General features: G+C 38.3%; 1 protein-coding gene across 1 annotated transcript in view; it reads right to left on the bottom strand.

Annotated features, from left to right (window-relative positions):
- IMPG1 (interphotoreceptor matrix proteoglycan 1) overlaps window positions 1-15,008 on the bottom strand; it is a gene marked incomplete at both ends in the record, with an annotated part of 151,270 nt that overhangs the window by 94,286 nt on the left and 41,976 nt on the right. The window contains 2 exons of the mRNA XM_081294998.1: window positions 3,770-3,828; window positions 10,429-10,596. Of these exons, the coding sequence (XP_081151124.1) occupies window positions 3,770-3,828; window positions 10,429-10,596 (227 nt within the window). The remainder of the gene's footprint in view (window positions 1-3,769; window positions 3,829-10,428; window positions 10,597-15,008) is intronic.

The following is a 15,008-nucleotide window of genomic DNA, read 5'->3' on the forward strand; positions in this document are numbered from 1 at the left end:
CCATAAACTTTGAGGGATTGGTTCAATTCACCATGGGACAGCTTGCAAAGAAATCCAGCACCTGTTTACTGAGTGGGTGCTATGTACCAAGCAGTTCATATGTGTTCTCATTTAATTTTTTCAACAGCACAATTTTCACATGATATGGGAACATGAACTGAAAGTATCTTTTGGAATGTGTAGAGGTAGGATTCAAACTCTGGCTCATCTGCCCTCGCATGGGCTCATTTTGCCATACCACCACCACCTGCTGATTGCCTGAGAAAAGGCACTTTGGCTGCCAAAACTGAAAGATATATCAGACTCCTCTGGGTATGTATGAATTCACTTTAGAAGCTATATTCAGTTTTCAGAATTTTAAATAGTTGCTCACAAAGACACTACCCATGAGATGGCATTAGTGTCATTGGTGTTCCTGCCTGAACAATGAATTCATCTAGCTTTCTTCCTCTGATGTACTATGACTCCAGTGGACGTGTTACAGGTATGCTACCACTTGTCCTCTGTGGTTTCAGAAAGAATCTATGACTGCTTAACTAGCCTATTCTGTAGGGAGAGATTTCCTTCTCTACCAGGTAGATATTCAACAGGACCAACAATAATTTGTGATCCATGAAGCTCAGGAGAGAGGCCAGGCTTCTTGGGCCAAGACTCTAGTCCTGCTAATTAAAAAAAAATTGCTTTATTCACATATCATTGCATAAACCAACCAGACATACTTAAGGCATATGATTTGATATATTTGAAACTATCCACCTGTAAACCATTACCCCAAGTAAGACAGGGAGCATATTCTTTACCCCAATGCTTTATCATGCCCCTTGGTAATCCTTCTTTTCCATCTCTCTCCACTATCTCTAAGCAATTTCTGATTTGTTTAATGTCATTATAGATCAGTCTGCAGTTTTTAGTATTTAATATAAATGGGATTATAATGTATTTTTGTTTGTTTTCTTTCATTTAACATCATTATTTTGAGATAGACCCATGTTATTGTATCTTCCAATAGTTCATTTCTTTGTTGAAAAGGAGTCTGTCATAAGAATATGCTGCTACTGTTGGTCAACTGCTCTGTTGATTGATATTTTGGTTGTTTCCAGTTCTTGGTTATTACAAGTAAAGCTGCTATGAACATTTGCGTACCTGTTTTTGAAAGAGTGTACACTCCAACTGTATTGAGTGATTGTGAATAGTTTACTACATTTGCTATACGGGATAAGGCAATATTTTACCTTTACTATTAAATTTTAACAGTAAAAATAATTTACAGTAAAGATAAATATAGTTTTACACATAAATACTATGGTTAAAGTATTTAAACAGTGAAAATAATAATAGATGTCTTAATTTTCCAGTTGTGTTAAGAGAATAAAATGAGGTCTCTGATACAATAGTACTTATGAGAGTATAAATCAGCTTTTATACAAATAAGCTAAAGTAAAGACAGTATAAGACTCTGAGTTTTGAGTCTTCTATGGAGATCTATCCCTATGAGGAAACAATTTCCTTCATATTAAATTTTATTTGCAATATACTGAGCATTCTTATTGATGACCAAAAGTTTGTCTTGCTCACAAACATATCATTTATTCTATTCAGGAGCCAAAATACTTTTCTGGTGGATTGAAGTCTATGACATAGTTAACATCATTGGGAAAATGTGATCAAACTTACTTATAAGCATCTTTGGCAAGAATAAATCCTGACAGAGATAAACACTTGGGAAAGACTCTGCTTCCAGAGATATATGTTTAAAAGTTTTACTTTGAAAATTTTCATCACCTAACATTTTTGTTTCTTGATGCAATAGGCTTATTTTAGATTAGTTTTTTCATTTGCTAAAGGGAAGGAACAATCAGCATTTAATCATTCATCAGGAGAACCATTTCCATCATTTCCTTTGGCTTTAGATTTAAAAATTTTTTCTTTAACTGTAGTAGTTTATTCAGAAGGCCTTACCAACTATGCAAAATATTCTCCTATCACTTTTTATTTTTCTCTAATCCATCTGATTTCACATGGAATACTGCAGAGCAGCATCTTGAAATATAGAGAAATGAGTTTGTTTTGGTAAATGTCAAGAGTTTCATCTTTTATAGCTTTTGTTTTTCAACATTGTTTTTTCTTTGGAGTTATATGAATCAGGTGGCCCAACAACTGTGCAAGAAATCACCTGGAAGTGCTCCTAGAAGCTCTTCCTCATAGATAGGGAAGCTCCTGGAGGAACTTCCAGTGTGGCTGCTCTCTCCCTTCTGTTCTCTCCCTTCTGCTCATGGAACTGCATTCTGCTCATACCAGGGCAAGTATTTGCCCCTCCTGCACATTGTTAAACAAACAAACAGAAACAAAATCAAACCATCTTATGACCCTACCTGTAGAATAAAGAGAACTTCTTGCCTAAATCCACATACCTGCATTGGAGTGTCAGGATGGGGCTACTGTTCTGTTCCTGCCAAGGTGTTGGGAGCATGATCCTGCTTTACTGTGGCATTACATTATGATTTTGTTTCTCATATTTAAAATTTTAATTTAATAATCTTTGAGTGGTAATACAGTACTATGGTTCAGATATTAAAATAATATAAAAGGTACACTTTGAGAAGTCTTTTTGTACCCTTGACCCTGTCCACCCCATTCCTTCCACCCCTCTGCCTCCACTTTTCATTGGGTTTGCCTCTCTCTCCTGAGTAACACGATTTGTAAAACCCAAGATAATATGTAACCTTTGATAGGAAACCATGCAATTTGACACGAAGGCAAATTAATTGTTCCTTTTTTTGGATTTGTCTCTCCTGAGGTATTTTCTCAAGAGGTTCATTAATAACATTGCCAAGGACAAGCAGTTGAGTGCTCTGTACAGGGCACTCTTGGCAGAGCTAAACAATTTAAAAATTGTTTCTGACTCCTGGAAAGAGTGACACAATTCCTGTGCCACTCCTGAAAAATCATGGGATTGAGGCAGGAAGTTAGATCTCCCACAGGCAGCCAAGATAAGGGCCTTGGAGAAGCCCAGGAAGGAAAGGGGACTTCATACCAACATGAAAGGAGATATTGGGTCTGAAAGACATCCTGTGACTCGCTGTTCCCTGCCAGCATTAACCACATGCCTTCTTCTGACCTAGAATACCTGCTTGTGTTCCTCACAACAGCAACCACAGCAGCCCTTCCTTATTACCCTTGCCCTTACCCCCCACAAGGGTCTACCATAAGTAGACCCCTATCCAAAATGTTTCCTCTAACAGACATGACAAAAACTATCAGATAAGACCCATCCTAATGATGTAAATAAGAGATTAAAATCATGATTTTGTGATTGGCTTATTAAACTCAGAGTTTAGAGAGCTTGATTGGTTCATGCTAACATCTCTCACCCCACCAATCACCTGTGCTGGGCCATCAGATATGCCTTTTAAAACCCATAGATTACAGACACCCATTGGTATCCTTCTCTTGTGGCCCCTCCCCTCTGGGACTTCTGTTTTCTTTCTTTCTGTTATTATAATAAATTTTGTCACTTTACTCTCACCCTTGTTCTTGTGGATTTCATTCCTCAAATTCACAAGACAAAGAACCAGACTGCCTAGATCCAGTGTTACAGGATGTTCATGTTCTAATGAGATACATGGCTCCTTTATCTGGAACGTATTCAGCCACTAGGGCTTGGCAGAGCTAAACAATTGAGGGAAAAGTGACCTTATAATCCCTACGACATCACTTTTAGAAGAGAAAGTAATTTAAAAATTGAGAAAAGTCCAATTTTCTTACTTACCTAAATTCTAACACATGGATCTCTTTGAATCCTGGCAGTTTCTTAAATACCTTTTGCATCTGCAAGAGAGAAAGACATTTATGAAATATTCTTTGGTTCTACTGGGTCAGATCTTACCTATCTGTAAAAGCCTAAATACTTTTGATGATTAGGGAAAAAAGGAAAATGAAAATTGAAATAATGAAAGAGGTCAAAATTCGTTCTCAGTTATTTCTGAAATCCAGAGGAAAGTGTTTTGCTATTTATTGAAAAGCCATAATTGAGTAGTTCTGACCTGTTTTAATGGCTACTTTACATAATAACTTTAATGTGGTATTTGGAGGAAACATTTTGGCTACAGGATTTTCACTTACATAGTAATAATATATTTTCTGACTGTATAACTGTAGTGACTATAATGTTTTCACTACAGTATTATATGAATTGAATTAGATGACTTGGAAAATATCTATAATAATAAAGATGGTATTAAATTCAAAATGGCTGCTATACTTAAACCAAGTGGTAGAAACAGACTGTAATAGATAGGTTTGTTCTTAGAGCCAGGTAGACTGCACAGGTTTTCTTAATTAATTTGCTCTTGTTAATGATACCTGAGGAGGATTCTCTCTTTGGCTCTCTCCTAATCCAGTGGCATTTCCCATTACTTCTTAACAGAGTCCTGCTCTTTCCTGGTTCCTTTACCATCTCTCTCACCACTGTCTTCTTTGTTCTACCCTATTCCTTTCTTTACTCTGTACTTTAAATACAAGGAGTCCGAGTGTCTCCATCCTCGGCCTCCTCAGCTTCCTCATCTTTCATACTCTCCTGTTTATTCCACTGTAGGCACTGTGTTAGGCTGTGGGGACCCTGGCATAGACCAGTATGGCCCCATCCAGGTTTCCTGCAGGAAGGCCAAGAGACAAGAGACTCTAAGAGTAAGGTGTCACCACTTGGTGATAAAGCTTGGATGGGTGAGCAGGGTGAAGGGTGAAGAACTCTGCCCTGGCTTACCTTCCCTGTGCCCACTTTTTCTCCCTCTTGGGGAATCCCATTTTCTCCCATGGCTTCAATGATCACCTGATACATGGCCTTGAGTTCTCATGAATATTCCAATATTTGTCACTAACTAAATCTGCCCAAATTGGGGTCATTCTCTTTCACAGATCTGCCTTTTCCCCTTGACTCCTCATCTCAGTCAGGGTCAGAAAGGACAGAATCCACAGATACCCTACCACATGTAGCCACACACTCCTGTTAGTTTGAAGCTCACGATGACTTTTGCTTTCACCATATTCTTCTTATTCCTGGGTAGTTCTCCTGCCCTATTACCTCTCTTGCATTCCTGAAAGGGGTTTCTGAGTATTTGTGAAAAAGGAGGAGAAATGGTTCTTTGAGTGCCATGTTTTTTTCAAAGTGAGTTAAGCATTCCATATCTGTTGCTCTTCATTAAAAATGAAGTACAGACTGAGGAGTGGGATAGCTGGTTCAAATGGGGTTCCATTCCAAGTTTTTTAAGGAATCTCTATACTACTTTCCAGATTGGTTGCACCAACTTGTAGTCCTACCAGTAATGTATGAGTGTGCCTTTCCCGCCACATCCTTGCCAACACTTTTGTTGCTTAAAAATAGCATACTACAATGACACAGCCACATCAATATTTTTAGAAGCACAATTCACAATAGCTAAATTGTGGAACCAACCTAGATGGATAAATGGATAAAGAAACTGTGGTATATATACACAATGGAATACTTCTCAGCATTAAAAGAGAATAAAATTATGGCATTTTCAGATAAATGAATGGAGTTGAAGATTATGATACTAAGCGAAGTAAGCCAATCCCCAAAAAGCCAAAGGCCAAATGCTTTTTCTATAAGTGTATGCTGATCCATAATGGGGGTGGGGACATGGGAATAATGGAGGAACTTTGGATTGAGCAAAGGGGAGGGAGGAAAGGGAATAGGGTAGGAAAGATGGTAGAATGAAATGGACATCATTACCCTAGGTACATATATGATTTTGCATGAATGGTGTGACTCTACTTTGCATACAAAAAAGTGAAAAATTGTGCTCCATTTGTGTACAATGAGTTGAAGAACATTCTGCTGTCATGTATAGCTGTTTAGAACAAATAAAAACCATACATTTAAAAAATCCTGTAATGGGATGCACTGTCTGTTGAGTAAAGTCCAATTCTTTAGAAAGGCATTTCAGAACTTCCTGAATCTTACCCCCCCAGCCTAGCTGCCATACCAGTCACACTTCTTGCCTTCATTATCCCTTGGCCAATATTGTCTCCTCTTGACATTAAACTGACCCTTGCCCTTCTCCCATCCAACATGCACTTCTATTTCTCTAGGTACCTATGTTATGGATTCTTTTTCCTTTTTGTTTTTGGAGGTAGGTACCTGGGATTGAACTCAGGGGCACTCAACCACTGAGCAACATCCCCAGCCCTATTTTATTTATAGACAGGGTATCACTGTTGCTTAGTGCCTTGGCATTGCTGAGGCTGGCTTTGAACTTGTGATCCTCCTGCCTCAGCCTCCAGAGCTGCTGGGATTATAGGTGTATACCACTGCACCCAGCCTGGATTTTTTTTTTATCCCAAGATGACCCCCCATCTTCTGCTCATTGACTGCTTCCCCTGCCCATACCCATTTGCAAAGCCAGCTTGAACATCTTGCCAACTGGAAAGGTTTTGTAGAGTTCCAGGATTAGGTGAAGTTACTTCTTTCCTCTGCACTCTAGATATTATTACAGTATATCACACATAGGTTTGTAAGGCACATATCAGTTTCCTTCTGAGATCATGTTCCTTAGCTGCACAGATTATGACTTGCGCATTCATTTTTACCTGCTTTGTTCTTAGTTTCTAGCAGATTGTCATTCACATAGTAGGAACTCAGAAAATATTATTTGAATTGAGTATATCTCTTTATTCTCTAAACTTGTCAACATGTCACTGTGTAGTCACCAGATCTAAAATTACTGCTGACTCTACCTATGCCAAGGATGAGAGCAGTGATGGACAGATAATCCCTAAATCACTCAAATTGGGCTTTGGGCTGCATCATGATATTTTTCGCCCCCAGAAGACTCATTTACCTTCTGATTACATTTCCTTGTATCAGTATTAAAAAGAGTTTTCCTTTCCTGCATGTATAGGAACTGCAATGATGGGTGATAAGAAGAGCCTTGTGTAGACCTGCATTAAAATAGTGGTTCTACTATTTCTTTTTTAGCTGCAAGACCTTGAATTTATTGCTTAATCTCTGAATTTTCATCTTCTTAGCCCAAATGGGATAACAATACTGATGCTACAAGGTTGCTGTAAGGAATATCTAACAGGTAATAGGTGCCTGACTCACTCTGGCAGAGTTGGTGACACTGAATTGTTTATTTGCCTATACTCTACCTTGCCTACTACGGACTTTGAGGGCCTAATTTTCTTTTACTTCCCCAGTGACCACACAGCATGGAACCTAGCAAGGGCAGAGTCAAACTTCAGACTTTTTTTTTTTAACTCAATAGGGGAGGGCAGGGTGAGGGTCCTCAGAGATATCAGGGAAAAATGGCCTGGTAGTAAGTTTCTGTGCCTCCACCTCTGTCCTGCTATGGGTTTAACAAAGAACTAGGAGTCTGAGCTCTGTACAGCTGATCTTTATTATGGAGCAGGAAAGGGCTATATGTACATACTTCAGATCTGCTTTGGTCTCCTGTGATAAACAGCTTTGGGGCTACAGGGAATTTGTTGTGTTGCTCCAGTAATAGCACCAGGGACTGAAGGTTTAAATGTGAGCTGCAGTGTTTATAGCAGGAGAGTCAGAGACAGCTATACATATGAAAACAGTCAATCAAGGAAAGAACTGCCTCTGTAGAAGCAGTGGCTGCACTGACAGCAGGGAACAGCACTGGGGAGAGCTGTTCTGCCCTCCAGGAATGCTCCACAGCACTGGCTCTTGTGGAGAGAATTTATTGTTTGTGTCCTGTCTGCAATTGATTAAGAATCAGCTTTGCTTAGGAGGGTGTAGACAGTGTCTAGAGAGGAGACGACAAAAGCCTTCAGTTAATTCTGCTAAGTAATCTTCTGGGGGACCTTCCAATCATGGAGCTCTAACCACTTAATTGCTAATTAAGCGCCCAGTTAACCTATTAATAACACTAAATGCACAGGGGTCTCCCTGAGTCTGCTGTAACGGGGCTGTAAAAAAAGCAGCTCTGTTGAGTTCCCAGTGAATTGTTCGCACAAGAGAAAGCATTCAGACAACAGCTAAGCAATTCCTTTTGACATTTGTATTAAATTTCTCATTAGGTTTATTGTGGAAATTAAATTACAGCAGAGCACTGTCCATTAATTCCTGATGGGCCTGAATGGTTGTGCTAATGTAGCTTTGGGTTGTGTTGGGCTGACTGGTTGTCTGGTGGCAGGCCTTGAGGTGGTCCTGCCCAGGAGCCTGGGAGGAGAACAGATGCTGTAAGCAGAGGCTCCATCTTAGAGAAACTCAGCTGTTCAAAGGGAACCAGCAGGAGTAAGGTGATGGGTCTTTGAGTTCAGACTGGCCAAGATATCCTCTTCTGTACCTGGCAAGTTTTTCAGAGACTACAAGGAGGGTGCTCATTTGAGGACGATGCAACAATAGTCTTTTCCTCAACAATATTTATTTGGGAAAAATTAGGAAGTGTGGCATAGTGATTAAGAGCAAGGGTTCTGATGCTATATGTCCTGGATTGAATCTTGGGTTTGCCAGATAACAGATGCCAGATAATATCTTTGGAAGATAATAATTAGTTTTATTGTGCCTCAGTTTTCTCACCTATAAAAAAGGGAAATAATATTACTTATTTATGTGATTGTGTGAAAAATCAAAAGAGTTAGTATCATGTAAAGCATTAAGAACAGTGTTCACTGTTATTTCTTTTCACAGCAGTTAAAAAGCTAGACCCAGAAAGGGACTTTGAGGTTATCTTTGATTTCTAAGACTGGGGAAAGCATGAGCCATAAATGTTCACTGTTAATTCTTGGCACAAATGGGAATTAAAACTTAGATTTTAAAAATACCTCAATGTATTTCTGTTATTTTCCATTTAGGTGCTTAGAAAATTAACAACATATCAGTGAAGAGTCTATGGCCAATTATCTGACTTTGAAGATACTCTGAGTATATTAAAAATTTGCCAAAAAGAATGTTTCAAAGAACAAATGGAAAAGTTAACAAACTTTTAAAAGCTCATTCTGTCTAATAACCCATGTCTAAGTACTTGTGTGGTTCCTAAGCTGAATATTTCTCTTTGAAGTTTTATAGAAATGATGCTTTGTATTTTATTGACTGAATGCTGATGCAGAGTGGGGTTGGAGGTTAAGAATATTTCACGTCTGCATCTTTTCTCTGGGTGAGAAGAGATGAGTATTAAATTCTTCAAACATGAGAAGCAGGTGCCCTTTTGTTCTCTGGCCATGCAGAGTAAGATTCATGCACACTTGGGCTATCCATAAATGTGGTTCACAGTTATATAATCTCATGGTGCTTCTATTTTTCAGAGGCATTTATAACAATTACTGTCCCAAGCTCTGCCTTAGGAGGTTAGGCTTCAGAGGTTAAACAATTCCTGCTCTTGAGGGGAAGGAAGCTTATACCCTGGTGGTGGTGAGGGTGGTTTGTGAGGAGGGAAGAATAGAGATAGCAAAGGCATAAACATGTAAACAGTGACCTCAAGACGGGGTCATCAGTGATGTGACAGCAGTGTACTAGGTTTTTGTGAACATGGCAGACAGGTACTAAAGTCAGAATGGGTGGAGGGAACCCTCTGTGACAGTATACCTAAAATGAGCCTTGGGGAAGAGCATTTTGGACCAACAAGGCAGCATATGTAAAAGCTAAAAATGAGGAAAATTTGCAAATAGTTTTGTATTTCTAGAAAATAGAGTGCAAAGGGGAGGGATGAAAGAAACTGGTGTAAGATGGGGCTTAAAAGGAAGGCAAGGGCCTTATCACAGCTTGTAGATACTACACAGCAGAGTCATTGTATTTACCCTGCAGAAAATAAAACAGCATTTGAATTTAGTCAGGGACAGACACATGTGATAATTGATGACATGGACAATATAATTGCTTTCTCCTTATCACTCATAAAAAATGTCATGTCTTTCAATTCATCAAACTGTAAAATGTAAATATTATGTCAAGACAAAGATTGGGTGTTGGAATCCATATTTCAATCCACTATATTGTCTAGTTGGTGCCTATGTAGTCATTTTATTTTATTTCTTTAGAATTGTAATCCACATCACTGATATATGATTGACATGGAAAGAACTGAACATATTTAATGTATACAACTCAATGAGTTTTGAGATAACTATATACTCATGAAAGCATCATCATAATGATCATTTAGACATAGAATTTCTGCGGGTATCTGTTAAATGAGGTTTAAAAGCCTAATACTGTTTAAAGAAAATCTGAAGGTAAATAACATTTAAGAATGGAAAAGATAGAATGGACAATTTGTGCACATTCTGGGACTTATTGTAGTGTTTCTTTTCTTTTTAATAATTAAAAATGGATGCCTGGTCACAAGAAGTTGCAACTACTATCCCAAAGGGTATGTGTTCTGTTAACTCCCACACTCTGAGCCACTGTTGGGATATAGTTGTGTGGCACTGTCCACTCACCTGCAGCTGTGACTTTCCTGCCAGCTCCTGGTAGTAAGTGGAGTGGGAGTCAGCAAGCTCTGCCTTGAACTTCTGGTTTGGCAGAGAGATGCTGAACTCCACCCTCTGCTCCAGTGGGTCCTCCTCCAGTGGGTCCTCTGAAACATTAGTGAGTTCAGTCTCTTGTTCCTGAGTCAAAAAATCAGGATTCCTATTAATGTAAGCCAGAAACACATGCTATATCATATAACATATTGACACTGTATCTAGAGGTGTATTATGCAGGCTCAGGTGCTTTTAGATTAAAAGTCTTAGTGACCAGAGGAGGTCTCTGAATTTCATGAGGAATTAAATTAAGTACCAAAGCTCCAATGAGTTAGCTATTATAGAATCCTTGAGAACACTGTTATTCTATGACTCTGTGATCTTCATGAAAAAAAATATATATATATGTACACATACACATAACACTCCTCACCATATATATCCTTTCACTCATCATGCATGAAAAATGTCATGTCTTCTTCACAGAAGAATATAATCAATTAACAAATATATATAATATAATAAATTAACAAATATATATATATATATATATATATATATATATATATATATATATATTCAACATCTCTAGCAATTAGGGAAATGCAAATTAAAACTACACTGAGGCTGAGGCAGGAGGATGGCGAGTTCAAAGCCAGCCTAGCAAAGGGCGAGGCACTAAGCAACTCAGTAAGAACCTGTCTCTAACTAAAATACAAAATAGGGCTGGAGATGTGGCTCAGTGGTCAAGTGCCACTAAGTACAATCCCCAGTAACCGCCCCCCACCAAAAAAAACCCATACACACAAAAACCAAAAAACTACACTGGGATTTCATATTACTTCAGTTAAGAATGGCAATAATCAAGAATAAAAGTAATAATAAATGTTGGCGAGGATGTGGGAGAAAAGGCACACTCATACATTGCTGGTGAAACTGCAAGTTGGTGCATCTCCTCTAGAAATCAGTATGAAAATTCCTCAGAAAACTTGGAATGGAACCACCATTTGACCCAGTTATCCCATTCCTTGGTATATACCTAAAGGACTTAAAACCAGTATAATATAGTAATATGGCCACATAAATGTTTATAGCAGCTCCATTCACACTAGCCAAGCTATGGAACCAAACTAGGTGCCCTTCAGCAGATGAATGGATAAAGAAAATGTGGTACATGTACACAATGGAATATTACTCAGCCATAAAAGAAGAATGAAATAATGGCATTTTCAGCTAAATAGATGAAACAGAAGACTATCATGATAAGTGAAATAAGCCAATCTTAAATAAAATTATACTCCATCTATGCATAGTATGTCAAAATACATTCTACTTCATATATAACTAAAAAGATCAAATAAAAAATAAAAAATGTCATGTCTTAAAATTGATCAACATGTAAAACTGGAAATCTTATGTAAAGACAAAGTATTATGAGTGAAAAATTTGTATTTCAATCCATCATATTCTCTCGTGGTGCTTAAGTAGTCATTTTATATTATCATATATATTGATGGTGCTTCATTAGGATTGTAGCACATTGTTGTCTGACTTAGCAATACTTTTTGTTGAGGATTGGATTAGACGTGGTAACCTGCAGATAATGAGATACTATTTAATAGTCCTTTGTAGAGAAGAATCTAGAATTAATTAGAACATCTGCACTCAAACTTCACATTGAAAATAAAAAGTCCTATCAGGCCAGAAGAGAGTTTGAAATTTTTTTCAGAAGGAATCATATATTTGGGCCACCTTTGGAGGCATGTGGCTGAGAATGGAAATACTGTTCTGAAGATGGGAATTTGATCTTGATCACAAAGAGCCAGGGGTAATCCTTCTTGCCTGTTGGCTTGGAAACCAGCAGGGGTGGCTCAGTGCCCTGAATGCACTTGAGTCCCCAGGATACAGAGTAAGCCTGCTGCTGAGTTTCCAACTTGGGGTTGTCAGATTTTCTGAGTACTCAGACGACACTGACAACTATACAGCTTTCTCTAAAAAGTAAGAAATATGACTGTAGAAAATTGAGTGGGTCTCTGGTCTACTGAAATTAGAGTGAAGGGAGCTGAAAAAAGAGAACAACCATGAAGGACAGAGATCAGCTGGCTGGTGGCAGACATGTCCTCATTTCTGGCGACAAGGTTTCCCCTTCCATGGACATGAACAACTGGATGACCTCCAGCTGTAGTGGGACACACAGAGGATGTGGATTCACATTTAATCAGCTCCTGACAATTTATTTAGAAGAATTTCATCCATTCATTTAAAAATATCCATTGAATATCTGTGTGTATCACAGTGCCAGGATCTATGGGGCACTAAGAGAAAAGGATGGCATCTGGTATTATTCTCTAGAAGCTTAACATTCATTAGGCACATTTGAAATTTATATGAATAACTAATTAGAAAAAATTAAAAAATTAATTAAAAAAGAAATTCACATGAAACAAATACATTTTAAAAATGTATTACTGAGAAGTTACTCTCAGCCACTCAAAGTTTTCATTGTCTTTATCATTTAAAGATTATTTTCATTAACAAAGGATAATTGTATATATTTATGAGGTCCAATGAGATGTTTTGATATATAGTTACAATGTGGAATGATTACATCAGGCTTATTAACAAGTCCATCATTTCAAATACTCATCACTTTTTTTGTGGAGAAAACATTTAAATCTACTCTTTCAGCAATTTTGAAATATGCAATGCAATATTATTGATTAGAGTCAGCATTCTTTGCAATAGATCACTAAATTTTCCTCATGTCTAACTGAAACTTTGTGCCCTTTGATGAATATTCCTCTTTCACCATCCACCCATCCTTCCCCAGACTCTGTGTTGTTTATAAAAAACATATGAAATGGATTAGATTTTCATCCCTCTCCTTCACCACCATCAGAGACTCCCTATTATCTATGGGTTTTAAAACCCAGACTCTCTTTCTAGCATTTAAGGCTCTCCATAGTCTTTTTCCAGCCTGCTTGAAAAAATTCTCTCCCTTCTCCTATAGTCTGACAGATTGCCCAGAAAGAGCATGTTCCTGCTAGTACCTCATTGAAGACCCTCCTCACTTCTCCCCATCTTCAGCAATCACCCCTCCACACACACACACACACCATCCCTCCCCCACATTCACACATGCTTTTTTGCTTCTTACCAATAACTCATGATATGTCTAAAATAATACTTCCTCTGACCTCCTAGGGTCTAGAAATCTTTGCCGGCTCTGTACTCCTGTAGCACTGACAGTTAGAACCCTTCAAATACTCACCTGGAGCCTTTTTTATGTACAAACATTTTTGCCCTGCATGATTCTCATATGCCACTGAATCTTTCAAACCAAAAAACACAGGGACAGTTTATACACAAAACTCAGCGAATATACTAAGGATTGCATCCCCTGCAACCTGCCTGGTTTAATCATTTGATCTCAGTCTGTATACCTGCCATCTTCAATCAAAACTTTTAGACTATTTTGTTATATTTAATTGCATTATAACTTCATAAAGGTAGGGGCTATGTCTTGCTCTTCTTGGGATCTTTGGTGCACAGTCCAAAGCATATTCTAGTAAAATGTTTGCTGAGTGAAGAAATCGGTGATAGATATACAATAAAAAGGTTAAGAAGCTCAAGTGATGAATACTGAATGGAATATCTGGGGGATATTTACACAGAGAGGGACCAATATTAGGTTTTGAAGAAGATGGGATATAAGTCATATGAGAAAAATGATCAACTAGTCATCTTAGACATTTTATAGTAAATATATTTAGAATTATAGTCAATTATTTTTTTCCCATAGTACTTTCCCTGTTGATGAAGCAGGATTTTTCAGAGAAAAACAGCATAGTGTAGTTTAACCAAACCTTCAGACATCTGGCCTAAAGGACAGAGAGAATGGCCAGCATGATTCTGGTTTTTGATTTCTCATGCAGAGCTGGAGAACTGAATTTTCTGCCCTTGCCCTGCAGCTGACCTGTGCTTCATAAGGATGGCATGAAGGGTAGAGGTCTCCCAGGCCACAGGGGCAGGTAGGCAGGGTTGCTCTGGCAATGTATCAAGGATGTGGATCCAGGTTCTAGTTTTCAATCCCGTTTCTGTCCCTTTAATTGTCTGCTGTCCACCTTGTGCTGCCCCAACCTACCACTCATCGGTAATGAGGACAGTGATTCCCTGCCTTGGCACTGGTGTCTGGGCTCCAAGCATTTTGGGGAGCTTAAACATTTCCCTGTTTTCAAAATCAACATTAAATTCTGTAACAATCCTCTCATCTGCATACTTCTTCACTCACAGAATGACCATGCTCCCCTTCCTGAGAACATAGTTTCTATTTTTATTCAGTCTGATTTGAAAAGTTTTGGTCATTCTGATATTTATCTAACCTACCCATGGTGGACATGACTTTTTGTTTGCAGGGGGTTATATAGTGGAGAAGGTGATTCATTGATGGATTCACTCACTCTAATGCGTGGTGAGCACCTACTGTTTGTAAGGTTCTGTTAGGTATTGAGGGGGAAACAGGCAGGTGAAGAGCTAGATTGACTCAGAACTTCTTA

Source organism: Spermophilus citellus (genome assembly GCF_964194105.1).
Source record: "Spermophilus citellus genome assembly, chromosome: 5".
In the NCBI taxonomy this organism is placed as follows: Eukaryota; Metazoa; Chordata; class Mammalia; order Rodentia; family Sciuridae; genus Spermophilus; species Spermophilus citellus.